The sequence below is a fragment of the Eretmochelys imbricata genome, chromosome 1, assembly GCF_965152235.1.
Source record: "Eretmochelys imbricata isolate rEreImb1 chromosome 1, rEreImb1.hap1, whole genome shotgun sequence".
Lineage (NCBI taxonomy): Eukaryota > Metazoa > Chordata > Testudines > Cheloniidae > Eretmochelys > Eretmochelys imbricata.
In genome coordinates, this window is record NC_135572.1 from 351,877,760 (window position 1) to 351,905,276 (window position 27,517).

Below are 27,517 nucleotides of genomic sequence, written 5' to 3' on the forward strand. Positions count from 1 at the left end.
GTGAGCTCTGCCCTCCACCTCTCCCCCCACACATGGATTTAATGCTGGCAAAAGGGGTCGGCTTGAGGACTTGTTTCTACAGGCCAGGGCAGCACACGGCATGCTTCCCCATGCTGTGGCCCAGCAATGGGTCACACCTCTGCCCTGAAGAAACCACTGTAGAAGGGAAAGTAACTCAGCCTTGACGGCACCTTGTAGAGGCTGCCAAGCAGGGGGCAAGCAAACCCAATCTCATTTTGCATTGCCCACCAAACGGCCATGAGAATGTTGGGTCCCTACTGATTTGGACTAGTGACCTATAGGTGGAAACCACCACTCCCGTACCAAGTCCACTGAGAAGCATCTCTTGTACTGCATGTATATCCTCAACATGTAGGCAGTGCAGCCTGATTGCTTTGCTCTTCCCTCTTGGGTTATTCCTATTTTAGGACTGAGAAAACCCCAGAGCCCACAACAATCCAACCCAGTCATTGCACACAATAAAGACTAAAAGATTGCATCTTTGCAGGGGCGCCGAGGGTTCAATGTTCAGTGTCCCACCCCAACGTCAGCGTGCAGTTTTCAAGAGGGGTTACGGCAACTGTAAAACTAACCTCGGGGAGCTGATTGTTTATTCTCTCTCGAGGGCTTCTGGAGCAGATGGCTCCACCTCAAAGCCAAAAGAGGGTTTCTCTAACTGCCAGCCCTGTACATGCCACCCAGGAGATGACACTCACATCGGCGTCTTTCACCCTCAACGGGCAAAGGCTTTGTACCTGGAACTCAGCTGTGACGTGTGGAGGCAGAATAGAAACCAGCTGGCTCTCCCATAGCTATGTAAAGTTATGATGGCATATATCACATTGGTAGATGTGCAGGTAAATGAACCTCTGATAGTGTATAAGTAGGGATGTATAAGTAGGGGCATTGCCAGCAGATCGAGGGACGTGATCGTTCCCCTCTATTCGATATTGGTGAGGCCTCCAATTCATCTCCAGCAATAATTACTATAAGACAGAAAATAAAACAATGAAAGGAGAGGTACATAGCAATATTATTAAACTGGGAAGTTGTGTTTACATTACACACAAGAGTGGCCAGACACCTTCGCTCACAGAATGACCTTTCTTTTAGATGATGAGAAGAACAAAAAACAAGAAAGAACAAACGTAAAGTGTGCATGAGAGAGAGCAGTGCATCTCTCTCTTCAGACAGTCTGCACTGAGCTCTGACAACAAAATGGCTACTGAACTTTGTATGTGTGAAGGAAGCTTAGAAATTTAAAGGTGCAGTGTATAGATACTAAAAGGCATCTGACTTTGTTAACGTCATGCAGCACAGCAGAACTGGTATGATGAAATTCTCAGAGACAGCAATTGTTTTCTTCTACGATAGCAAGGTTCAATAAGCACCAACAGAAGCAGCTTCCAAACCCCATTGAAAATGGGAAGGATGTGGGAACCAAGCAGTGCACTCTCACCCACCCAACTCCACAAATGATCTGGGGCTCTGATTCAGGAAGCACTTAAGCACAGGCTTAACTTTAAATATCTACTCAACTACAATTGTGTTGAAATACCTAAAGCCCCATCCTTGTGGGCACTGGTGCTCTATCCTCCAGGATTGAGTGGAATAGCAAAAGGGGGGAAGGGGGTGATTAACAAATGATGGTTTGAAGTGACCTGAAAACATAAGGCACTTGAGAGGAGGAGACGTGACTGTCAGAGCAATTGGTGGAGACAGATGTTTGATGGAGTCCACGATTAGAGAGCTGCCAGGCTCCTCATGTAATCACCAGCTTCTTAGATTCCCTCTTTTCTCCTCTCCCAGCTCTATTCCAGGGTTGGGGGGAGGGGGAGATGGAGATTTTCAGATTTGCCACTAAATTCCTTGAGATTAGAAGGAGGTGGCTTTCTGAGCTGCACTTAATACGCTGACCTCTTCCCAACTGCAACCACAAACAGCCAATCTGCCTCCGGTTCGAGCCATGGGAAATCCATGAATGGGAAAAGAGGAGGAGGAGAAGAATTAAAAACAGGCACTTTGGTTCTAATTCCAAGGCTCCCTTCGGGGTCCCAAGGTGGTTCAGACATTTCACAAAATGTGCTGGGTGTTTTCACATAGGCCATCCCACTGCAGAGCAAACCCATGGCCCATCTCGCCAAGTATCCTGTCTCTGTCAATACCAGAGAATTTGTAACGCACCTGATCAGGCAACACTATGCCACGGAGGAAATGTCTGCTTAACTTTCAAACTGGGGATCAGTTCATGCCCTGAAACGTGAGGCTCAACAGCCCTTATTTCCATCCCAGTGAATGGCACCATCAATTCTATTCTTCTTCATCTGCATGTCTAGTTCTTTTCTTGAATCTCAGTAACATCCTGCAGCAGAGAGTTCCACTGATCCATTAGACATTGCTCTTAGGAAATATTGCCTTTCTCCCAGATTAAATCTGTCAGCTTTTAATTTCATTGTGTGCCTTCTCTTCCTTGCATTATGGAGAAAAGTTGCCTCTGAGCAGCATAAGGAGGAACTATCTTGGAGCTGCAAGAATTCTTTCGCAGCCCAAGAGCTGAAGGCTTAAATTCAGCATTGGCAGGGAGGTTAAGGAAACTAACAGCCAGATGAGACTCGAATAGCACCACAGCTGGTAGTCTTAAAGCTTTGGTTATAGACCTAATGCAGCACACTTAGGAGAGTAAACAACTACAGTATTGTCATGTGGCCACTCTGAGTGAATAGGAATCTTTTAAAGGTAACGACTGTACCAAGTGCTATATCACCTTGAAATAGTCACATCCGAATGGCACAGCAGCACCCCAAAGGCTGCTGCTTTCCACTGCGGCACACAGAGAGGAAGGATGGTCAACTTGTTAGGTCACAAGTCTGAGACTCCCTAATTCAATTCTCTGCTTTGCCACAGACTTCCTGTGTGTGCCATGGGCACGTCTCTTAGTCTCCTTGTGCCTCAGTTCCCCCTCTGTACAATGGGGCTCTGTAGATAAACACATTAAAGATTGTGAGGTGCTCAGATACTATGACAATAGGAGCCCATATAAGTACCTTAGATAGAATCCAGTGGCAAAGTTCTAAACCTTGTATCATTCTTGTTGTTCTTCTCTGGACTCTCTCCAATTGGTCCACATCTTTCTTAAAGTGTAGCACTCAGACCTGGACACAGTACTCCAGCTGAGGCTTCACCAGTGCCAAGCAGAGTGGGACACTTACCTCCCGTGTCTTCCTGACAACATTCCTGTTAATACCCCCAGAATATTAGCCTCTTTTGCAACTGCATCACACTGTTGACGCATATTCAATTTTGCCATCTGCTATTACCTCCAGATCCTTTTCAGCAGTCCTGCCCAGCTGTTCCCCATTTTTGATTGTTGTGCATTTGATTTTTAATTCCTAAGTGTATCGGTTTCCACTTATCTTTACTGAATTTCATCTTGTTGATTTCAGATCAGTCCTCCAACTTGCCAAGGTCATTTTGAATTCTAATTTTTTCCTTTAAAGTGCCTGCAACCCCTCCCATCTTGGTGTCATCCGCAAATTTTATTAGCATACTCTCCACTCCATTGTTCAAGTCACTAGTGAAAATTTTGAACAGCACCAGACCCAGGACTGACCCCTCCAGGACCTCACAGAATACGCCCTCCCAGTCTGACAGAGAACCATTGATAACTACTCTGAGCACAGTCTCTAAAACAGTTATGCACCCACCTTATATGAATTTCATCCAGACCACATTTCTGTAATTTGCTTATGAGAATGTCATCTGGGTCTGTGTCGAAAGCCTTACTAAAATGAAGATATATCCTGTCTACAGCTTGCCCCTATCCACAAGGCCAGTAACCCTACCAAAGAAGGCAGAAGCAGATGAAGGTCTCCTGGAGCCCTGGGCCAGAGCAAGTGGGGGGGCCCAGGCTCCAGAACCGTGGCTCCAGCCCACCCCTTCTGCCCACAGTCCCTCCTCCATTCTGCACCTTCTGCCTGTGATCATGCCCCCATTCCGCCCCTTCTGCCTGCAGCCCCACCTATGGCCCCACCCCATTCTGTCTCTTCCCCTGCAGACCCACCCTTGTTCCACCCATGGCCCCACCCATTTCACCCCTTCCCCTGAGGCCCTGCTCCTGTTTCGCTTATGGTCCCACCTCATTCTGCCCCCCGCCCACTGCGGCCCCACCCCTGTTGGCTCCTCTCTCGCCCTCCCTCCCAGTACGGCCCCAAGACCAAAGAAGCTCTGTTCCCCTGCCATAGTCCCAGGGCCACAAGGGTAGTGAGAGCTCCTCCAGTCCCAGGGGTTGCAGCAGTGGGTCTGGGCCCCGCGGTGGGTTTCTGCTGCAGCACCCTTTTTCCGGGGCCCCCTCAATTGCTTGGGGCCCATTGGCTAATCCACCACTGAAAGAAGGAAATTAGGAAAGTTTGGCATGATTTGTTTTTGACGAATCCGTGCTGGCTGTTCCTTACAACCCTATTATTCTCTAGGTGATTAAAAACGGATTAATAATTTGTTCCACTATCTTTCTAGGTATCAAAGTTATGCTGATGGTCTATAATACCCTGGATATTCTTTGTTCCCCTTTTAAAAGATAGGTGCTATGTTTACCCTTCTCCACTTCTCTGGGAGCTCACCCATGTTTCATGAGTTCTCAAAGATAATCACTAGGAATTCAGTGATTGCCTTAGCTACTTCCTTATGTACCCTAGGATGAATTTCATTAAGCCCTGCAGACTTGAATACGTCTAACTTATCTAAATATTCTTTAACCTGTTCTTTCCCTATTCTGGCTTCTGTTCCTTCTCCCCTTGTTGTTAATATTAATTGTGTTAAGTATCTAGTCACAATTTACCTTTTTGATGAATACTGATTCAAAATAAGCATTAAACACCTCAGCCTTCTTGATGTCATCAGTTATTAGCTCTCCTTCCCTGCAAAACAGAGGAGCCACAATTTTCCTTGTCTTTCTCTAGCTCCTAATGTATTTATAAAAGCTCTTCTGATTGCCTTTTATGTCTCTTGCTAGGCATAACTCATTTTGTGTCTGAACAGATGGCAGAAAGGGGAAAGAAGTGGAGATGGATCACCTACATCCTCTCATACAACAGGAATTCCTTGATGGTCCATTGCTGTTCTGTAGACCTCAGTTCTATTAAGACCATCATGATTTTTAACCGCTCCTTGCACATTATCTATGTAGCTATCTGAGCCTCAATCCTGTACAACAATCCTGTACAACTCCTAATCATTAGTGGAGTTCATTTCCCCATCTGTGAGCTAAGAGACTGTGCTTTTGCCCACTTTACAGACAGGGAACTGAAACACAGAGAGACTTGCCCAAGGTCACACAAGAAGTTTGTGATACAACTAGAAATGAAACCCAGATCTCCTGAGGCCCTGTCTGGTCTTCTAACCACAAGACCAGCCTTCCTTCCAATACACCATGTCTGATAATACCAGATCCATGAATAAATGGAGAACTTCAATCCATCCCCTTTCCCCAGCACCAAATTTGCTTGAAAAAGCATTCCCATGGCAACAAAGAGCTACATCCACGCATAAAAAGGCAACAGATGAGGCCACCAAACACAACGATGAAATTCCAAACACAAATGCTGCCCGGCAGGACTGAGCAGACAAATACTGCACACCAGCCACTGGAATCTCTTCTCCTCCTTTGAATGGGACATTCTGTGCATCTCAACTCCCTCTCCCTGCTGCCCATGGCACCCTTACTCAGCCCCATCCAGGCTCCTAAATGGAGCAGGCAGCACAGCCCAGGGAACACTGAAGCACTGGCTGCTCCTTCGATGTCTGCATGCTGGCAACGGAAGAGTTAACACAGGGCTAAATTATGACTGTTTGCCATCATATGCATTGTGCTGATAAAGAAATTATTTCAAGAGAGTCAGCAGCTCAATATGCTGCCGTTTTGCCTTTGGGCCAGAGAGCTTTTATCATACTTGGCCGAGAAATACAGGCAGGCTTGATCTACACACGCCTAGTGCCTTTCCCCTTTCCAGCTTAGCACTAGGCCAGTGTGGTGCTGACTCTGTCATTTCTTTGAGGGGATCCACCTGATCTTATTGAACAGGTACTTAACGAGGCAAAGGGGAGGGCAGGGGAAGACTGAGAGTTAGCACTTAACGAATCGCTAAGCATTATGCCTGGGACTGGTAGGGACAGAAGAAAAGAGAGAGAACACAAATCACACCAAATCTTTGTTGAAAACTGGGACCAAACTCAAACCATTCCCAGGTACTGAAAATCTGCAGGGAACTTTCACCTCCTACCCCCTGGTCTATTGTTTCTGGCCTGGGATGGGAGCAGGTGTACCCAATTACAGAAAGATCTCTCCCTCCTTTGGATAATGACAGGTTTCAGAGTAACAGCCGTGTTAGTCTGTATTCGCAAAAAGAAAAGGAGTACTTGTGGCACCTTAGAGACTAACCAATTTATTTGAGCATGAGCTTTCGTGAGCTACAGCTCACTTCATCAGCTTGCATCCGATGAAGTGATCTGTAGCTCACGAAAGCTCATGCTCAAATAAATTGGTTAGTCTCTAAGGTTCCACAAGTACTCCTTTTCTTTTTCCCTCCTTTGGATTTTTTGTGATATTTGATTTTTTTTTCTTAAAACATCAGCTCCCAGAGTCATGGGATAATAGGAGAATCTCAGCTTTCATTTTTAAAGCAAGTACATTTCTAGGCCTCATGGCTGTGGAGAACTGGGAAATGTGACCCGAGTGTAATCTAAGGGCACAGAGACCGGAATGCAAATAAAAAGAAATCCAGTTTAAAAAAAAAATCTTATAATTTTTAAGCCAATCTTGTTATTTTCAGGCACTGACTCGTGATTTTGGAACACCTGGGATTAGCCATACTATTGAGGACACATATATGCAATAACTCACACATTTCAAACTTTCCATTTGTTGGCATCATTTCGTCTGTGAGAAACGGTGGGAATTGCAGCCTATGATGTAGATGGTTTGCAATGTCTCATGTGACTGAATAGTCCAATCCGAGATTTGCATGATCTTTGGCAGTTATTGCAAATGTCTGTATCTTGGCTGGGGGCTGCTTGCTTCCTATGGGCTCTTTTCTCTTCAAGCTGTAGGAGCCAGCTTCTTGTCGTGGAGTTTGATACCCTGATGGAGACGATGGCGTCACTTGTTATGATCACTTGCCAAGACTTCCCATTGGTCAGGATCAATTCCAAATTCCTTCATATCTCGCTTGCATGTGTCTTTCTAGTGAAGCTTGGGAAGTCCTGTTGCTCTTGTTCCCGGTGATAGCTCCCCGAAGAGCATGTCCTTGGGTATGCATCCATCTTCCAGCCTACTCAGATGGCCCAGCCACCGCAGTCGTCTTTGCTTGATCAGGGCTGTCACACTTGGCAAATTTGCCCTTTGAAGAACTTCTGCATTGGTGACTTTATCCTGCCATTTGGTGTTAAGTATGCGGCGTAAACAGCATAGGTGGAAACTGTTTAACTTTTTCTCCTGAGGAGCATAAGTTGTCCATGTTTCCCCACCATACATGAGAGTGGTGAAGAGGCAGGCATGGTACACTAGCATTTTGGTCTTGACGGTCAGCTTTGAGTTGTTCCATGCTCTTTTAGTTAGTCTGCTAAAGGTGGTGGCAGCCTTTCCAATGAGAACATTTAGTTCTTCTTCCAGTGAGAGGTTGGTGGTCACTGTAGAACTTAAACAGCTGAATGTCTGGACTACTTTTAGCTGGTTTGCATTTAAGGTAATTGAAGGATCTTGTGGAACCCCCTGTCCTAATACAATCGTTTTCTTGATGCTGATGGTGACAGCAAATGCCTGACAGGCACTTGCAAGGCAGTCCATAAGTTCTTATAATAGATTTTCATCCTTGCTTCACTCCGCTTTTCATCTCCAAGCTGTCCGAAGTGGACCCGTCAAACTGGACAGTTGCTCTCATGTTGTTGTGGAATGAACATATAAGATTTAACAGAGTTGGTGGGCATCTTATCTTTTCTAGTATTGCAAATAGACCTGCTCTGCTGACTGTGTCCCATGCTTTGGTTAGGTCCACAAAGGTGATGTACAATGGTTGGTTTGGCTCTCTACACATGCCTTGGAGTTGACGTAGAGAAAATATCATGTCTATAATTAATCTTCCAGCCCTGAATCTGCACTGTGATTCATTAATTAATGAACAAACTCATTGGCTATAGACTGGTGCAGATCAACACCTCAGTTAACTCAAGTGTGGGGACATTGTACCATCAGAAGTTACTCAATCAATCACCACCTCATCCTCTACAGCTAATTTACATGCAGCTATTATATTGGCTGTAATGACTCAGTGGTATTAATACATCTCATGAGGCAGGTAAGTATCAACCTTCCCTATTTTGCTGATTGGGAAGCAGACATCAAGAGGTTCAAGATACCGAAGTTGGTCCAATGAAAGATATTACCTCACCCACCTTGTCTCTCTCATACCCTGGGACCAACATGGCTCCAACAACATGGCACACTTTTAATAAATCTGTTTTCAGACACAGCATCCTTTCAGTAGGACCACCTCAGTGGTTTTGTTAAATTCCTTTTAAAACATATTTTATATGAGTAGCTCATACTGCTGTGCCAATATTTAGAAGATCCTATGCCAATACATCAGCCTTGGTGCAGCCCATCCACCTACTTCCCACCCACACATTCCTGTCTGCAACCATTTTAGCTTCAGCTTTGCAGCTGCTGCTGATCAAACAGAGGTTACCCACCAGTAATCAGAGTTCTTCGGGATGACCACTTCAGAGTCCCACTCTTGATATGTTCCATCCTAAGAGTGGGGATGTGCAAAGGCTGTTTCAAAGAACAACAGCCTGTCACAAGTGAGCTGCTCCCGGAGCAATGCATTAGAGTAATGTCATCCCAATAGTGCATGAGACAAAGTGAAATTTCAAGAGTGAAATTGACTCAAATGCACCAAGTAAACAAATTTTTAAAACTACAGGGAGGAAAAAGACAGGTTTCAGAGCAGCAGCCGTGTTAGTCTGTATCTGCAAAAAGAAAAGGAGTACTTGTGGCACCTTAGAGGCTAACAAATTTGTCTGAGCATAAGTTTTCATGAGCTACATCCGATGAAGTGAGCTGTAGCTCAGGCAAGCTGTCAAGGTTCCTTCCTCACTCTGAACTCTCAGGTACAGATGTGGGGACCTGCATGAAAACCCCCTAAGCTTATTTTTACCACCTTAGGTTAAAACTTCCCCAAGGTACAAACTATTTTACCTTTTGCCCTTGTACTTTATTGCTGCCACCACCAAGCGTCTAACAGATATATAACCAGGAAAGAGCCCGCTTGGAAACATCTTTCCCCCCCAAAATCCTCCCCAAATCCTACACCCCCTTTCCTGGGGAAGGCTTGATAAAAATCCTCACCAGTTTGCATAGGTGAACACAGACCCAAACCCTTGACTTAAGAACAATGAAAAAGCAATCAGGTTCTTAAAAGAAGAATTTTAATTGAAGAAAAAAAATAAAAGAATCACCTCTGTAAAATCAGGATGGTAAATACCTTTCAGGGTAATCAGATTCAAAACATAGAGAATCCCTCTAAGCAAAACCTTAAGTTACAAAAAGACACAAAAACAGGAATATACATTCCATTCAGCACAGCTATTTTATCAGCCATTTAAACAAAACAGAATCTAACGCATATCTAACTAGATTACTTACTAAGTTCTAAGACTCCATTCCTTTTCTGTTCTGGCAAAAGCATCACACAGACAGAGAAAGCCTTTGTTTCTCCCCCGCTCCAGCTTTGAAAATATCTTGTCCCCTCATTGGTCATTTTGGTCAGGTGCCAGTGAGGTTATCAGAGTAACAGCCATGTTAGTCTGTAACAAAGCCCGTTGCCAACTGTGCCCACATATCTATTCAGGGGACACCATCACAGGGCCTAATAACATCAGCCACACTATCAGAGGCTCGTTCACCTGCACATCTGCCAATGTGATATATGCCATCATGTGCCAGCAATGCCCCTCTGCCATTTTCATTGGTCAAACTGGACAGTCTCTACGTAAAAGAATAAATGGACACAAATCAGATGTCATGAATTATAACATTCATAAACCAGTCGGAGAACACTTCAATCTCTCTGGTCATGTGATTACAGACATGAGAGTTGCGATATTACAACAGAAAAACTTCAAATCCAGACTCCAGCGAGAGACTGCTGAATTGGAATTCATTTGCAAATTGGATACAATTAACTTAGGCTTGAATAGAGACTGGGAGTGGCTAAGTCATTATGCAAGATAACCTATTTCCCCTTGTTTTCCTAGCCACCCCCCCTTCCTCAGACGTTCTTGTTAAACCCTGGATTTGTGCTGGAAATGGCCCACCTTGATTATCATACACATTGTAAGGAGAGTGATCACTTTAGATAAGCTATTATCAACAGGAGAGTGGGTTTGTGTGTGTGTGGGGGGGAGAAAACCTGGATTTGTGCTGGAAATGGCCCACCTTGATTATCATACACATTGTAAGGAGAGTGATCACTTTACATAAGCTATTACCAGGAGGAGAGTGGGGTGGGGGGAGAGAAAATCTTTTGCAGTGATAAAACACCCATTTTTTCATGATTTGCGTGTATAAAAACAAACATCTTCTGTATTTTCCACAGTATGCATCCAATGAAGTGAGCTGTAGCTCACGAAAGCTTATGCTCAAATAAATTGGTTAGTCTCTAAGGTGCCACAAGTACTCCTTTTCTTTTTAGTGAGGTTATCCTAGCTTCTTAACCCTTTACAGGTGAAAGGGTTTTTCCTCTGGCCAGGTGGGATTTTAAAGGTGTTTACCCTTCCCTTTATATTTATGACACAAGCTTAAATAAATTTGTTAGTCTCTAAGGTGCCTCAAGTACTCCTTTTCTTTTTTTAGGGGGGAAAAACACCCTCTCCATTTGTTATATAGAGGTTACTTTTGGCAACAGTAAGTACAACGTTCTCAGAATGCAGTATTTGCCAACCATTACTGTTCAAAAATCATGAATCAGCACCCTTCCCCAAATCATGAGACTGATTCAAAAATCATGAGCTTTGAACATTAATAAGTGTTGGGTTTTTGTTATTGGTCTTCTGGGTTTTGAACCCTGAGGGTTCATGTTTCCCAGCCCTTCTGTGTGAACTTGACGGCTAGAAATATAATTTCTATTTAAAAAGAAAGCTGAGATTATCATGTAATCACATGACTCCAGGAGCTTGGGACTTTATGAAACAATACCAAATATCGTGAGACTCACAAGAGTCAGCAACTCGGATATGGCAATATGATTTTCGGCTTCAGAGTCTCCTTTCAAATAACATGCCTGAGCTCACAGTGTGACCACCCAGAGTAGAATCCAAGAGTTCCTGGCTCCCAGTCCTGGGCTGAGACTGCTAGATCACAACATCACCTGAACACTTCCGCTTCAAGGAGGTGTGGAGACATCCTCAGCAAGCAGATCAGCACTGAGGTGTTTCACAGAAGAGGGCAGAATGGAGGTGTGGGGGGGTGGGAGGTTGCCTCAAGTAAACCCTACAGTACCAAGATAAGAAGTGGGCAGTGAAAAGGAGAGGAAATGAGAGATTGGATATAGGCAGGGATAGAGCTAAAGGGACGATGAGGCATTTGGACTAGGGTCCCGATCTTGCAGACAGCTACTCCATGCAGACAGCCCCCTATAAAGCTCCCTGTAAGTCAATAGGGCTCTGAGCAGGGGTCCACCCATGGGGAGCAGCTCATAGGATCAGGGCCTTAATGCGGAAGGAGAAAAGAAGGCAGTGAAGGGGCTTGAGGAAGAGAGGTGAACTGGCTGGAAGAGAGAGAAGAAGGGGGAGAGGTGTAAGAGGTTCTGTGAGCCTGATTCCCCACTGCTTTGTATGGCTCCCATTCTGGTCTGAAAGCACTTTACGCCCACGTTGCACAGGCATAAATGACTGCACAAGGCAGTGCAGAATCAGGCCATGTGGGTGTAAGTCTCTGTATGTGTATATGTGAAAGAAAGACTGACTTTCATGTACCGAAATTCCAATCACCGCGGGGGAATGTCTCCACACACTGAAATTGCTGATAAAAACCTGCCAAACTGATGGGGGACTTGGAGAGGGGGGAAGTGTCATCAAGACAGATAAGTGAGGAAATAACACCTTTGAGCAGTAGCTTTCCTGTCAGCACCTCACAACGCCTCCCATTCACAGAGAAGCAGCCACCCCGATCGTAAGTCACTCGGTGCCCTTTGTGAATCCTTAGACTAAATGGCAGATTCCATGATAAATCATGACAGATCCTCCATACACACCAATCCTACCCACTCCAGGGACGGGCACTTGAAACATATGTTTTCACTGCTTTATTATACAGCTGCACCTTGGCGAAATAATGGAGCCTTTGCATCTCTCCTTGATCTTTTGGTTACAAATCAATCTCTCTCTCTCTATCACTCTCTCCCTATATATATATTGATATTTACATAGAGTGGAGCCCTTCTGCTGCATCCCGTTCCTCAGCACCCAGGCGCATCCGACCGTGCTGACAAGTACGCGTTGTCACGTCTGAGCATACAGAGTTGCTGCGTGAAAGGAACATGCTGGCACTGGTCACAGAAGGCAGGCTTGGAGCCACGCCCGCTCTTTACTTTGAATCTAGGCAGCACATGGCACCGTTGCCATTTAGCCACCTACTTTCCCGCACCCACAAAAAACCCAACTGCACACTGAAAACAAAGACAATTATGGGCTGTGATAGCACATGAGCATACTGGTGGGGCCTTCTTGGAGGACTGTCTAACAGAGCAAGGGGCTGGGAAACAGGACTCTCGGGGCTAGTTTATATTGAGTATTTATACAAGTGCAGCTACACTGCTCTGAGCCCCGGAGAATGGGGCAGCACGTCTCCATGGGGGGCTGCAGCAGAGTAGCTACCTTGGGACAAGTATCTCCCTTAGGTCCCATGCCCAGCTCGGCCCCTGGCACTGGCAGGAGGTGGGAGGATACCATGACTAACTTCTATTTTGTTTTCTAAAGCTTTGCGGTTCGCCTTTAACCCCAGAATTACATGTCAGCCAGCAAAGCTAGAATCTCCCACAAGCTGAGGGACTTTAAGTCCAAGACATAAGACACAGGCTCTTCTCAACGACTGGCTCTCGTTTACCATCTCTCGGTAGATCCTGAGCTGTTTTCAGCTCCAAAATAATAAGATCCCGTTTTTAAAGGATTTTTCATCCTAAAGGATCTCAAAGTGTTTTATATGGAGAGGAATCACTTCACCCACTCGTGATCTGCAGCTGCCCCTGAAATATAAGGGCTGAGCACCATGGCCTCGATCCTGCAAAGCACTTAAGCAGGTGTTTAACTTGAAGCACTGGAGTAGTCCCAGTGGCTATTTGTGTGCTGAAAGTTAAACATGTGTCTAAGTGCGGTACTGGATCAGGGCCTTACAGCATACAGCAACACTGTGCAACAGTTCAGGACAGGCCGGGAAGAGGAATACTACCCCCAACTACAGCCGCAAGGGGATGTGGGGAGGCAGGAAGTAATGACCTGAGTGGGAACCTAGCCCTGCCATTGGAGCTCGCACACATGCTCTCACGCAATGCCAGAGAATATTTAGGGCTGGAGCTGAGTTTATACAGCCAGCCATGAGCTGAGCATCCAACCCCTGACCAGGCTTGGAAATGGCAGCCTACGTTGTTGGGCCCGTTTTGCCCCTTACTCTCAAAGAGAAATCTCACCTCCGGTTCTGCACAGGCCTGAAGATGCCAGGAGCACTTTGTGGGCACAATCCAGGCAGTTTACATGCAGCACAATTAACAGTATCCTGGGAATCTCTATGACAGACAAGTACCCACCGCAGCCACAGGAATTGCTCTCAGTCCCCCCTCGCCTTTCTCTCCGCCCAGCCCTTGCAATGCTAATTCATTTCAGCACCTGAAGTGCAAGATATCATGAGCATATAGGGAACATCCTTACTGTCATGGTAGTTATGCTGTCCCCAGCATGGCTGGCTGCCCTACAGATAGCATCAGGGACAGGCATTGGCTTATGTTGCTTTGAATGTTTCACCAAATCAGATCACATGTAAAATAAAAACACCCTTTTGCTCTGTTGGCTACCCCCGATAGCTTGGCCACCCTCAGTGTTGTAAGACAGGGACAGTGGTTTGATACAGTTGTGGGCCAGGACTCCTGGGTTCTATTCCCAGCCCTTCCACCACCTTGTGTCCCTACACAGGCCACTTCACCTTCAGTTTAGCTATGGGTCTGGCAATATTGTCATGAGCTGGGTAGCACAGCTGGACAACATTTCAGCAACATTATCTTCGACATTTCAAAGTTTGACAAAAAATGAGAAAAAATATTGATGAGACTGGCAACCCATGTGATACATCGTTAAACGACTACAACCCATAGTCGATGGGGACCACATCCTGAAAGAAATCTTTCCCAAACTCCCTCTTCTGGCCTTCCAACAACCCCACAGCCTCCCCAAGCTCATCATCAGAAGCAAGCTCCCCAGAGATCATGACCCACCAACTCAAAGTGATACCAGACCCTGCCAGAACAACAGATGCGAAACCTGTACACATATCTCCACTGCTACAATGATCAATAACCCCCCACAACACACCTTTCAACATCCATGGCTATTACACATGGCTACACATGGCTATTACAACATGTGATGTACCTCATTCAGTAGAGTAAACGCCCCAATAACAACTATGTGGGTGAAGCCAGGCAATCAATATGCTCTCAAATAAACTCACACAGAAAAATGATAAAAGACAAGAACGCTGTATCACCTGTGGGCGAACACATGTCATAAAGTGATCATTCTGTATCTGACCTCTCAGTCCTCATCCGCCAAGAAACCTTGATCAACACCTTCAAAATATGACCCTGGAAGTTTAAATTCATAACTTTGCTAGACACTAAAAATCATGGACTTAATAATGATACTGGATTTATGGCTTATTGCAACAATCTGTAACCCACTAACCTTCCCTTTCTGTCCTAAGACTGCAGAGGTGTTAACAGGCCGCTATACCTTGAATAAAAAGAACAGGAGGACTTGTGGCACCTTAGAGACTAACAAATTTATTTGAGCATAAGCTTTCGTGAGCTACAGCTCACTACAACTTTTGTAGTTGGCTAACAGTTTCTGCTCCCTTGGTGTTCACACCTCAACTGCTAGAAGAGGGACTCATCCTCCCTGATTGAACTAACCTCATTATCCCTAGCCTGATTCTTGCTTGCATATTTATACCTGCCTCTGGGAATTTCCACTATATGCATCCGACGAAGTGGGTATTCACCCACAAAACTTACGCTCCAGTAGGTCTGTTAGTCTAAAAGGTGCCACAGGACTCTTTGCCGCTTTTACAGATCCAGACTAACACGGCTACCTCTCTGATACTTATGCTAAACAATCTATTCAAGGTTGTATTTATCTGTGACCCTTTGAGTGCCTCTCCCAGACTTGACGAAAAGCTCTGTGTAGCTTGAAAGCTTGTCTCTCACCTTGTTTTCTCATATCCTGGCACCAACATGGCTACAACAACAACACTGCAAATATTGACAACATTTATTTATATTTTATAATTATTTTATAATTACACCGGACCCTCGCTAGAGCGTGGGATTTGGGATCCACGCGCAGGAGCACGTTAATGCGGGGACCGCGTTATAGCGGGGACCGCGTTAAAATGAATTCCAATTAAAGTAATTAAATTTGGGATCCATGGCCGCAACCACGTTATATGCGAATTTGCCCTGTACAGACACACGTTCTAGCGAGGGTCCGATGTATATGGTAAAAATGAGAAAGTCGGCAATTTTCCAGTAACAGTGCGCTGTGACACTTCTGTATTTTTATGTCTGATTTGGTAAGCAAGTAGTTTTTAAGTGAGGTGAAACTTGGGGGTACGCAAGACAAATCAGACTCCTGAAAGGGGTACAGTAGTCTGGAAAGGTTGAGAACCACTGTATTACAGCACCAGTTATGGTGGCTTGGCTGTTTAACTCAAGCAGTAGCAGCTCAGAAGGTCTCTGGTTCAGCCCCTCGTCTCTAAGGTGCCACAGGGACTCCTCATTGTTTTTGCTGATACAGACTAACACGGCTCCCGCTCTGAAGCCAGTCCCTAGTTTGTAGGGCAAGATAGGGACTCCCACATAAAGAGGACTTGCTTGTGAGGAAAGTGGATGTCAGGCTGCTAAGGACGGAGGAGAGAAAGAGAGAGCTGGAAGTACCAGAGGAAGGAAGGTCTACTCTACTCCCTCCAGGAGGCTGTTGGCTATTGGTGCATGCTCAGTGACCCTGGGTAGGGTGAGGGCTAAGGGAGGCTTTCAAAGCACATGCTGTGCCTGACTCCTGAGTGGCTGGGAGTAGGAATTGGGCAGGAGGAGAGACTGAAAAGGAATTCCGCTCAGTGGAAAGCATGAGCAAAGCACGTCCTACCCAAAGGGACCTGCATCCCCCAGGTGACTGGCAGTGGACTAGGGAGCCCTACAGGCAGCTGATTTACCAGCTGGTTGTCACTGTTACGATCTGAGGGCTGCTAGGTGGCCTCCATGAAATGAGTCAGTGGCTCCCCAGAATGCAGACAACCATATCCCCACTGGCACCAACTGGCACCCTTACTGGCAGTCTCCGGTCCAACGAAGAGCCATCTAGTGGCAAGCAGGGCATGAGCGTTCCTTTATCACACAAATGACCAATGATACATTTTCCCTCTCTCGTGACGTCCAGATGGTGATCTCAAAGCACTTTACAAGCGTGCACAACTCCACTGATTGCGATTGGTTAAGCCCCTGTCCTAAACTATCAGCGCATTAGAAAACTTCATAGAACCTCCCCGCCCACAAAACCTCATAACGCACAATGAACTTCAAGAGCTCTGGGAAATTAGCGTTGTGCCCAGGCACCCAACATAACCCCCTAGAACTCTCAACAACTCTCAATACACCGCAGCAGCCCTGCCATCTCCCACACCCAGCAAGGCAAGCCCCCTCCATAGGCCTGGATGGTAAGGTGGCTGGAAGCAGCAATCTCCCCCTGGATGACAAATTGACCCCTTCCTGATGTCCGGTTTTATTGGTACTTTAAATAACAACACAGCATAAACTTCAGCCTAAACTTTCGCCTCCAGCATGGCTGGTTCTGAGATTTCCCCCACCGGACCTCTTTGCCCCAGATTCTAGTTCCCTCTGCCCAGTAGAGGTTCCAACTCCTCTTATATTTTGGATGGAGCCAAAAGAATGTACCTGCTAGTAGAATTCAGTGCTGCTCCTGCACCCTTCAGTGCCGGCCCACTATAAATATCAGTTCAACCATTTCTAGCCCAACATATCACAAGATGCTCCCTGAAGCCTCAGCATCTCTTTAGTGGTTGCACTTGCTGCTTCAGACATTCGGCTGCCAGTCAGCCAGCCACAGAAAAAAGGCTTTCAAAGCATCCCAAACAACCTGGGAGGCTTACCTGCTTCTCAGACATGATGTACAGGTGCTCGTGATCCACTGAAAAGGCCATATCTCGTAATATGGGGCCGGTGTCCACCACCTGCACGATCTCATACTCCAGGGCACTACTGGTGGGGCCATCTACGCGGATCTGCAAAGCAAGGACAAATTGGGAAAGAGAACATGAGTGTCTTCCCTTCCTGGCACAGGGTTTGCAAGCCAATCAGTGGGCTATGAATTAGTAGCTCACTCCACCATGGAAACATAGACCGCAGCTGCCATCACAGTCCACACATTGCAAGTCTTGTTCCTTGCATCCTCAGCCAAAGGCTAATCCTAGGAGCCAACCCTTGTCCAGGACATCCTGGAGGGATGGACACTTTATGTAACAATCTATGAGGATTGTCCTAGGTTCATTTCACCCACACACAACGTTCACAGCTGTGGAGCTTGCATGGAGGAGCAGAGGTAAAGGTAAAATGATGCTTTAGTAAGTTTCCTATTGGGTTAGAGGTGGAACATCTCCATGTGAACTGATATTTCTCCTTTAGCCAGCAGGGGGCACTACAGGAAATTGCAGACATTGGGTTTCATGGGATAATTTACCCACACATACCATGTGCCTCCATCCCAAACACCACCCAGGACCCAAAGTGAGAGTACTGAACACGAAAGGCAAGGACAGGGTTGCCCATGGACTACTTCCCCATGATGTAGTCCCCACTGGGTAAATGAGGCACTGAAATAAGACCCTGTAACACCACAGGGCTGTCATTTCAACTGCACATTTTGATTCAGGTCCAGATGCAAACCCGCACCTGCTTAGAAACTCCTCCAGCAAAGACACACACACAGCCCACAGCCCTCTCCCAATATGCACACACCGATGCTTAATACATACACACACACACACACGTTCCCCACACACACACTCCCGCAACACAGGATCACAGTCAGAACCATGCACACGACAGTGCTCCCGCCCACCCAAAGCCCAGTAAGTGCTTTTCCAAACTGGAGAGGTGCTGGGACTGCACAGACCATGGGCTCCCAGCCACAAGGTTTAGCTCCAGGGCACTCTCTATTTGGATGGGCTTGTCTTGTATGCCTAGGTGCCCATGTTGGGCCCATCACCATAGCATCAGTGACGGATGCTGAAGTGCCAGTGTCTTAAAAGGCTGAACGGAGACATAACGACACAAGTCTTAACACAATGAGACAGCATCCCAACCCAAGCATTATGATCTGACAGTTTTATCTGGAGGGCGCGGGAAGTTTTAAAAGTGGCCATCATAGGATGTGGGCACCCCACCTGGTGATGCAGATGGGTGAGCCTGGATGTGTGGGGCTGGATATTCAAGACCAAACCTCCCAAGTATCAAAGCCACAGTGACCCTGTAATAACAGCAGCTTCTTAACCAATCTGCTCTGTGTGTCCAGTGTCAGAGCTATTGGCTTCAGTCACTTCAAGATGTTTGCTCTACAGACCCAAAAGAACGATGGGAGGGTGACCTGCCCTCCTTTCCTCCTGCTGCATCATCAACGTATGATGGTCCTCTGGACAAACCCAGGGGTTGCCCAGGTCTCATCAAGGCCATGTCCTGCAAACCCTTTGTTACTGCTGATGATGCCTGGGAAGGAAAGAACTCCAATGGAGTTTGCAGGACTGTCAGGTTAGAAAAGGTGTTCAGATGCCATTGTTATTACTGTCAACATTTATATGGCCGTAGCACCTAAAGGCCAACTAGGTGATGCCCCATTGCACTGCACAAACATATTGAAATCGACAGCCCTGACCCTGAAGAGCTTTCAGTCTGAAAGGGGGTGAGACACTCAAGTGGGTGAGACAAAAAAGTGGGTCAGGAGGGGGCAACAAAAACAAGAGGAGGCATACAATTCACTCACAGCAAGGGGTCCCACGCAAAAAGGTAGACAGATGCTTAGAAAGGCAGGCAGCTTTTTCCTTGCCACTGAGCACATTTGATATAGAAATTACCCACCACAGACATGGCATCCTCTGATGCTAGTCTCCTCTCAGAGTAGAATCACTCATGATCTACGGAGGTCAGTGATTTTAGGAACATTGGAATTGCTATAATGGATCAAACCCACAGTCCATCTACTTCAGTCTTCTATCTCTGACATGGGCCAAGCAGATGCTTCTGAGGAAGGTGCAACAAACCTCACAGTAGGCAGGTGTGGGGTAATCTGCCCGCCACCCCCAAGAAAGTCTTAAACCCTGAAGCAGGAGGTTTTAGATCCCTCCCAACATAACATTAATTATGATAACTCTGCATAGTCTTGCTATCCAGATAAATGTCCGATCCTGCTTTGAATAGTATTAGTTTATTCCTGGCCTCAATGGCACCCTGTGGCATTGAGTTCCACAGTCTAATTCCTCATTGTGTGAAAAAGACATTTCCTTTTATGTTTCGAATTTGGTGCCCTTTGATTTCACAGAATCTTCCATTCTCCAGTAACCAAAAGCTATGGGACCTTTCACCAGCCAAACCATCAAAGGGTTGGCAAGCCTGAAAGCCCCGGCCACTGCTTCTCCTCTGCACGGTGACTCATTAGAAGTATTGGGCTCTTCCTGGAAGAAGGGAAGGCAAAGCCCAATGTGAATATGATAGTTGATGAATGAACAACTGCTTGGTGTTTTGCACTCATGTTCTCAATTTGCTGCTGACTAAAGCAGGCCTAGGGCTACCAGGACTTAATGATCCAGGTCAGTCACTTTCCAGCTCCCAGGCTCTCTCTCAACTGAGTACAGAACAGACCTTCTTCCCCTCTTCGTGCTTTCTCCTCTCACCCCAGAGGAAACAACAGGACACTGGCTCTTGACAATACTGAGAAACCAACCAGTTCCCTTCCCTTACACACAGTCTGTGAGCTTGTTTGTTTTAACTCAATCTTTCAGCCAGGAAAATCAATCACTGAGTCATTCTGTATAATAGGTGGGAATGGATTAGGGCCCTGCTGTGCCTGAGAGAAAGGCACAAGGAGGAGAGACAGACACAGAGAGGAGTCAGGAACGAGAGGACATGAACAGAGAGCAGAGATGGTTGAGCCATACAAACTGATCTCAGTCCTCACCAATCCCAAAGAATTCTTAGCCCCATTTGACAGATGGAGAAACTGAGGCACAGAGTGGTTAATAGGTTTTCCCAAGATGACATAGCAAGTCAGGAGGGCATAGCAGTCAGAAGTGCCTGGATCCCAGCCCTGTTCTCCACCCACCAGATCACACTCTGCCTTCAGGGAGAGCGAGAGAGTAGCACTAACCATTGAGCAGACTGGAAGAGGCTCAAGAATTTGCAGCCACTTGGTCACCTTGATGGATCTGGTGACAGAGTCACTCTCAATAACTCCCACAGGTGGTGGTCAGATCACAGACTCCTGCACTGAATACCATCTACTCCTTCTGTTCTTTATTATCGTCTGGGACCAGGGGTTCTCACAACACATTTTTTGCTGGCCTCAGAGTGCAGCCACCAACTCTTGCTGGTGGCCGCTCTGAAAATTCTTCCAAACTCGAGCCCTGCCACCCCTGGGGCTGAAGCCCAAGCCCTGCCGCCCCCACGACGGTGGGTCAGGAACTCACCAGCCACCTGCAGAGTCCCAGGTTCCGCCAATGCCATGCACACTGGCCCCCCGTGTCTCCAGAGGCGCTGCCCAGAGCCCCCGAGGAGGCTGTGCGGTGCAGGGCACCAATCCCTGCCAGCAGCATCAGCAAGCACCAAGGCAGCACATCCAGGAGCAACAGCTGGGTGATGCAGGGAGGGGCCACTGCTTTCCTACCCTCCCCTCTGCCCCCCCAAAATCTCTGCCCAAGAGGCTGTCATGGCTCAGAAATGACCACAGCCCAAAACGTGGCAAGAGCTTCCCAAAGGGCAGACTCACCAGGAAAGACCTGTTCTGCCAGCTAGTCCAGCCTGCACCCAGGGCAGGATTGTTCCCTACCGTGCATTCCCCTGGCCCAGGGCTCTGTCCAGCCCACTTTCAAACAGCCCAACTGATAGAGCCCTCCACCTCCTCCCTTAGGAGACTATTCCTCAGCTCAGTCAATATCCCTGTCAGGAAGCACTCCCCGGTGCTGTTCCTGTCACTCAGCTTCATCCTCAAGCTCCAACTTCTACTCGCTTGCGTGATCCTAAATAACCTCTTCCCCCTCCCTGATGTTTCCATCCTTCTGACACTCGCAGCTGGTTCAGAGCTCCCCGTCTTGATTGCTGGCCAGGCTAAACAAATTAGGAAACCCTATCAAGCAGCTACTTTGGTCATTGGTTTCCATCACTCTTAGCTGCCACTGGGGTCAGGTGTGTGCGCTGAGAGGTAAGCCAGCAATTACCACCTCCAGGCTCAGCCAGAGCCCTCATCCTGCATTGGGCCCCATTAGAGAAGAAGCACACACAGTCGGAAGAGGCAGGCGGAGGAGTTACCAATCTGTGCAGGCACGGTGCGTGGTCCCCAGGGAGCCTCCCCTGTATGTATGGTGCAGGTAAACAATTGCAGTGGCCTTGCACCGGGAAAGCAGCAAGCAGCGATACTATGGGAGAAGCAAGAATGGGATTTCACAGCCATTGCTAACCTACTTGGCTGCAAAGTCATTATTCTGCAGCAGTAGGGGGAGGAAGGGAGGCAACAACCTTGTTCTACACACTCATTTGTACACACACAAGCTAAGGCACAGAAACCAAACTGTCCCTAAAGTTCAGTACAAATGAAGTTCAAGGAAGAAAATTCTGGAGGGAGGTTAGTACATCAGATCCACTTTTCTCTGGCTATGTGAGTTGGTAATTGCGTATGTGTAGCCCACTGATGACTGTGTTACACAGCCTTGCCTGTGTGAGTCTGTTACGGGCCGGCTCTCTGCCAAGGAGCCTGGCGTTTTGTCTCTAGTTGCAGAGAGAGGCTCATGCTTTAAGCTCCAGAGTGCCCTGGTCTAATCCATTCTGCGTTGGCCACCATGGCAGCTGTTGAGTCCTTCTTCTCTCCCCAATGTTAAGAAGAGGGGGTAACCATGATGGATTCCAAATAGCCACGTTTATGAACTATGTACACATATGCAAGATCTAGCTACCTATGTCCACTGCTGCTCTGGCTGGCCTCTGACGGCTTCTGCAATAGATGAAAGGGAAGCCTGTTAGCAGGCTCCCAAATTCCTTAAAGGGATGTTACACAACTACACACTACAGCAGTCACTCCATTTACCCTTCCCTCTCATTTCTGAGCATAAAACTCGCCTGGCTGGTTTCACCCTCTGTTTAGAGGCAGTGTCATTTCCTGATTTTCAGGCCCCAGCCCAGCGCCGCCATGGTGAGGTTTTCAGCAAAGGGAATATGTGAAGGGAAAATAAAGAAGGAGCTCATCAAAATGGAAAACAATCATCACAAGGAGATTTCTGTTCAGCGCGGGGCCTACGGCAACCTCCCTCTGCTGTTCTGGGAGTGAAACCCCATTTGGGATTAGCTACCTGAGCCTGACTGTGGGCTGACGGCTTTGGCCTCCTGCACAGGGAAGCATCAGATGTAAGGGCCAAAACCACTGTGCCGGAGTGATACCAAGAGTGCTTGAAGGAGACTGGCCTGCGTCCAACTCTGCTACAGGCCTCCCGCTGCCAGAACCATCACTCTGTGAGCTCGCTGGGAACAAACAAAGGTCTGATAGGCCCCCTTCAGATCTGTGCAGAAAACTGGATCCAAGGCCCAAGATTTGTGTTAGAGATCAACCTCCCTGCACCCCCAGAGCTGTAGTGGGTGTGAGGTTGAGGGAGGCATGGATCATTGATCCACTTCAAACCCCACTCCCATACACTGACTGATCCAAGGGGTCTCTGCTCACCCCTATGCTTAGGCTTAAAGAGAAAAGAGGATTTGCCATGAGGACTCCCCATGGCTTTGGCCCAGCAGAGCGGCTGCTGGGGGAACCAGTAGCTGACAAGGATTAAAGAGAGCTCAAACTGCGAGTTGTCCATTGTATAGCAGGTGGTGTAGAGAGAGCCCTATGGGCGAAGGCTGTAAACCCAATTGCCACCCCGATTTATACAAGTGCTGGGGATGTACCCATACATCGACCGGCACCATCTTCAGAGAGTTCTAATGAATGCTGAACCCAAATGGAACTCCCCTGCATATAAACCCACACACGCCACCCAACACACACAAACCTCGTACATACCCAGACACGCACACAGAATCTTTATACACAGTTCAGTCATGCTCACCTCTACACTCAGCAAATACCCCCAGACCTAATATGTGCACTCCTATACCCAGTGGATACCCACGCTTGCAGACCAGCAATCAGCGTCGATGCACGCTCGCCAGTGATCAGTGTGCACATCCAGTACACACTCACCTCTACACGTGGTTTACAAATACACCCGGTACACACAAACCACCCCATTACAAACTCCTCCTACTCCAACAACTGTATAAGCACACGTTCACATGCTCAGCATGTACACAAACCCATCTACCTCCAGTACACTGCAGTAATCCCTACTTCCACTGCATGCCACACCTGATGTACACACACACAGAGCCATCCACCCAACATGTTCCACCAGGCCATTCCACCCACCCCACACTAAGCCAATCTGGCAGTTGTAAAGGGCCCTGCCATAATGACATTAATTCCGCTCCTTGGAAGACTATAGTCCTTGGGTTTTATTCAGCGAGGTGAGTTGCTATTAAAACATCAGCATGACGCTTCACAAAGGTCAGTTAGTGGGGGACCCAGCCTGGCAGCTGGCTGTTTGTTTGTTTGAACATTATCTGGGTCTGGCTATTTATTTGCAGCCATTGAAGTAGCAGACAATAAATATCCTCTCCCAGTAGCAAGCAGATGCTTGCACTGTTCTGGCTAGTGTGGGCCTCAAAACGATCTCCTTAATGAGCAAACAATGCTATTAATCTTTAAAGATGCAGGCTCCCCCTCTCCACCGCTCACAGCCTCGGCCACAGCCAGCCCTGAAGGAGTTCTTGCGAGACACCCGGGAGATCAGGAAGCTGAAAGAAGGCAGGATCTTCCTTCATTACATTGGCACTCAGTAGCTTTATCTGAGCCACTCCAGCTGGCGTGGGGTCCGTGGCTGGGAGATGCTTCACTGGGATCTGCTGGGGCGAATGGGTGGCCGGCTGGTGCCTAGGAGCTGGTCTCCCCTAGGACAGCAGGGGCTGACTCAGGGGTTCGAGATTACTTGGCTGAGATTGCTGGGGATGTGAAGTGGGTCGACAAGGAAGAAATGGCTGTAACCCCAGAGGACCGGCAGGTACTAGGAGGGAGGAGATAGGAAGAGAACGCTGATGAAACACAACTCATGCTAGTGGTAAAAAGCACTAGTAAAGCACAAACACTTGCATTTTGCACTGTGATAAACAGCCTTCTGCTATTGGATCCGATATAACACCAGGCTCTTGCATAGCACTTTCCAGCCACCAATCTCAAAGTGCTTTACAATGAAGGGCAGTATCATTATCCCCATTGTACAGGTGGGGAAACTGCATCACAGAGAGACGAACTGACTTGCTCAAAGTCACACCGCAGGCCAGCGCTGAGAACAGAACCCAGGTCTGCAGAGTCCCAGGCGAGTGCTCTGTGCATTAGGACACATGATTTTTTCAGGACAGAGGGGAAGGGGGTGGCCATTTGCAGAAAAATAGCATCCTCGTCACTTTGTCCATCGCTTCTGCCTGCGTTTTCTTCCCCGAAAGCCATCTCCCTTTGCTTGGGACATCACAGCCAGTTTCCCTGCATAACTTGATCCATCCATTCTTTAAATCATGTTTGTAACACACTTTGAACTCCACTCAGCTCCACTGAAGCCCAGGGGAGTTTACTTACAGTGCTGCAGGCTGGGGACGTGCTGCTCGATTCCACTATAACACAAACAGCATGCGAAGAAACACTAACTGAACAGGAAGTAAGGGGGGAGCGGAGCATGGCTCCAACCCATAATACACTGAGTAACCCAGTTAACGCCTTTACAACAGGGCCTTTGGTGGGAGTACTATGATGTTGTTGTTACTCCACTGGCTGAATAGGCAGCCGACTAAGATCCTGGCTGAATGAGGGTCATTTTAAAAACAATCAGGGGCAGAGGAATGTAGAGAGTCATGGCTGGATCAGCAAAGTTGCCCCCAAACAGCACGTTGCCCAACACTCTCCGGGCGGCGTCAGCAGGCCTTTAGCTGATGAAGTTAAAGGAAATTCGTCCACCGCCCAAACGCTTCCAGGCCAGCACTCCAGCAGCTTCCACTCAGGTAGCACTAACGCTTGATTTTGGCCATGAAATTGCCCAATTTCCCAGGGGGGATGCCTCAGTGACTGGAATGAGGATTATGGGGCTGTATTTCAAAGCTGGCAGCCCGCAGGTCACCGGAATCAGCACAAGCAGCCTCCACTGGCTGCACAGGGAAAACCAGAAACTGAACGGCAACAGCCACGTTTGAAAGAAAAAGACAATTAAAAGGAGCGTGGGAAAGAGCAACCCTTATCTGACTGCCAGCTCCCAATGTGCCCGCCCCCCCCCCCCCGTTACCTCCAGTAATTCAGAGTAGCCCCCTGCCCTCTCACTGCACCTTTCACACGTGGGTCTCTCAACGCCCTTTACAGGCACGAATGGGTTAAGTTTCACAGCGCCCCTCCAAGGCTGCCAACGGTGGCAACTGAGGCAGAGAGAGGTCAGACGACGCATCCAAAGCTACTCGGAATTAGTGGATGGAGGCCAAGATATAGTGATCCTGGGGGCCTCACATTTTGGGGCGCCCTGGGTGAGACACCTTAAAGGAGCCTGGGTTTCCGACAGGACCTTCTGAAAATTGGGCGGCTTTCGGATGTCCCAAGTTGGGCCTACCATAAACTGAGCCACCCGCGTCTCTTTCGAAAGCTGTGGCCAGAGCCCAGTACAGCTGACAACTTGCTCAGCTCTAGGCCATACTCCCCCTCGTCCCCTATTTCTTATTGAAAACATCGTCATTTCCCGCGATTGGATTACAGGTTTGAAAGCTCCATTTCCTAAAGGTCCACGTAGCCTTGGAGCTCGGCACATTAATTCCGATCACACTGAGTGGCGCCCAGCTGCAGCGTTACGGCTGCACCGGGGCCTCTCTAATACCTTATTGCTTTTCCAATATCAGTTCCTCCCTGTTTTATGAACCTAATGTCTCCCAGCAGACTCCGGCACCGCTGGCTACTATTCCTGGTGTGGGGAGGGGGTAGAGAGACAGCAGACGGCGTATGATCTAATGGCAGGATGTTATTATGATGATCTATTTCTGCTGTTCCATTGATTTTGGTTACATGATGTAGCTCTATCGATCTTGGCAAAGGGGGAGCAGGCTGGCAACACACCATCTTTTCCCCATTTTCCCTCTGTCTCGGCGCACACTCACTGGCCAAACAAGCTGCTCTAATTTGTCTAATGCCCATTAACAGTTGATCAATTTATAATAAAATTTTGCACTTTTATAGGCCTTTTTACCCACAGATCTAAAAGTCCTCTCCAAGTGCTACTGAGTGAAGGGACAAGTCTCCCTCCCCAAATCAGGTGAGCATTGTTAGCCCCTTTTTCCAGGTGGGGAAACTGAGGCATGGTGCAGTTCAGTGACTTACCAAAAATCAGTGAAAAAGTCAAGAATGGCACCCAGATCTCCTGGTTCATAACTTTATCTCTGAACCATGAAGCCAACCTGCCCTTTCTAGTTCTGTCCGAGACTGCTGATCTGACTGATACCCATAGACCTAAGGGTGAGAGCTCAGGGTTCACCTGACAATCCACCACTGCACTTGGTCTTGTCAGAATTTTGCATAGCAAGTTGGGCATTCTTTCCTTTCCACACCCAGGGGTTTTAAAGCCATTCCAGACACTTCTGTTTCAGTGATAGCTGCCACTCACACCAGGAGCAAGCAAACCAGTCCAGGCAGAGTCAAAATCAACCCAAAACCATCGCCCCCAATAAATATTGACCCCAAACCTTCACTTCAAACTTCCTGGCAGCCTTAATCCCTCACCTGAGACTGGGATTGACCCTGAACCTTCACCCCAACTGGA

The 27,517-nt window shown here is 47.5% G+C and overlaps 1 protein-coding gene across 6 annotated transcripts in view; it reads right to left on the bottom strand.

Moving 5' to 3' along the window:
- PLXNA4 (plexin A4) overlaps positions 1–27,517 on the bottom strand; it is a 582,733-nt gene that overhangs the window by 287,663 nt on the left and 267,553 nt on the right. For 3 of the 6 annotated variants that reach the window (XM_077807901.1, XM_077807900.1, XM_077807903.1), the window contains exon 3: positions 17,480–17,611. In XM_077807901.1, the coding sequence (XP_077664027.1) occupies positions 17,480–17,611 (132 nt within the window). The remainder of the gene's footprint in view (positions 1–17,479; positions 17,612–27,517) is intronic. The other 3 variants (XM_077807902.1, XM_077807905.1, XM_077807904.1) reach the window with 3 other exon arrangements.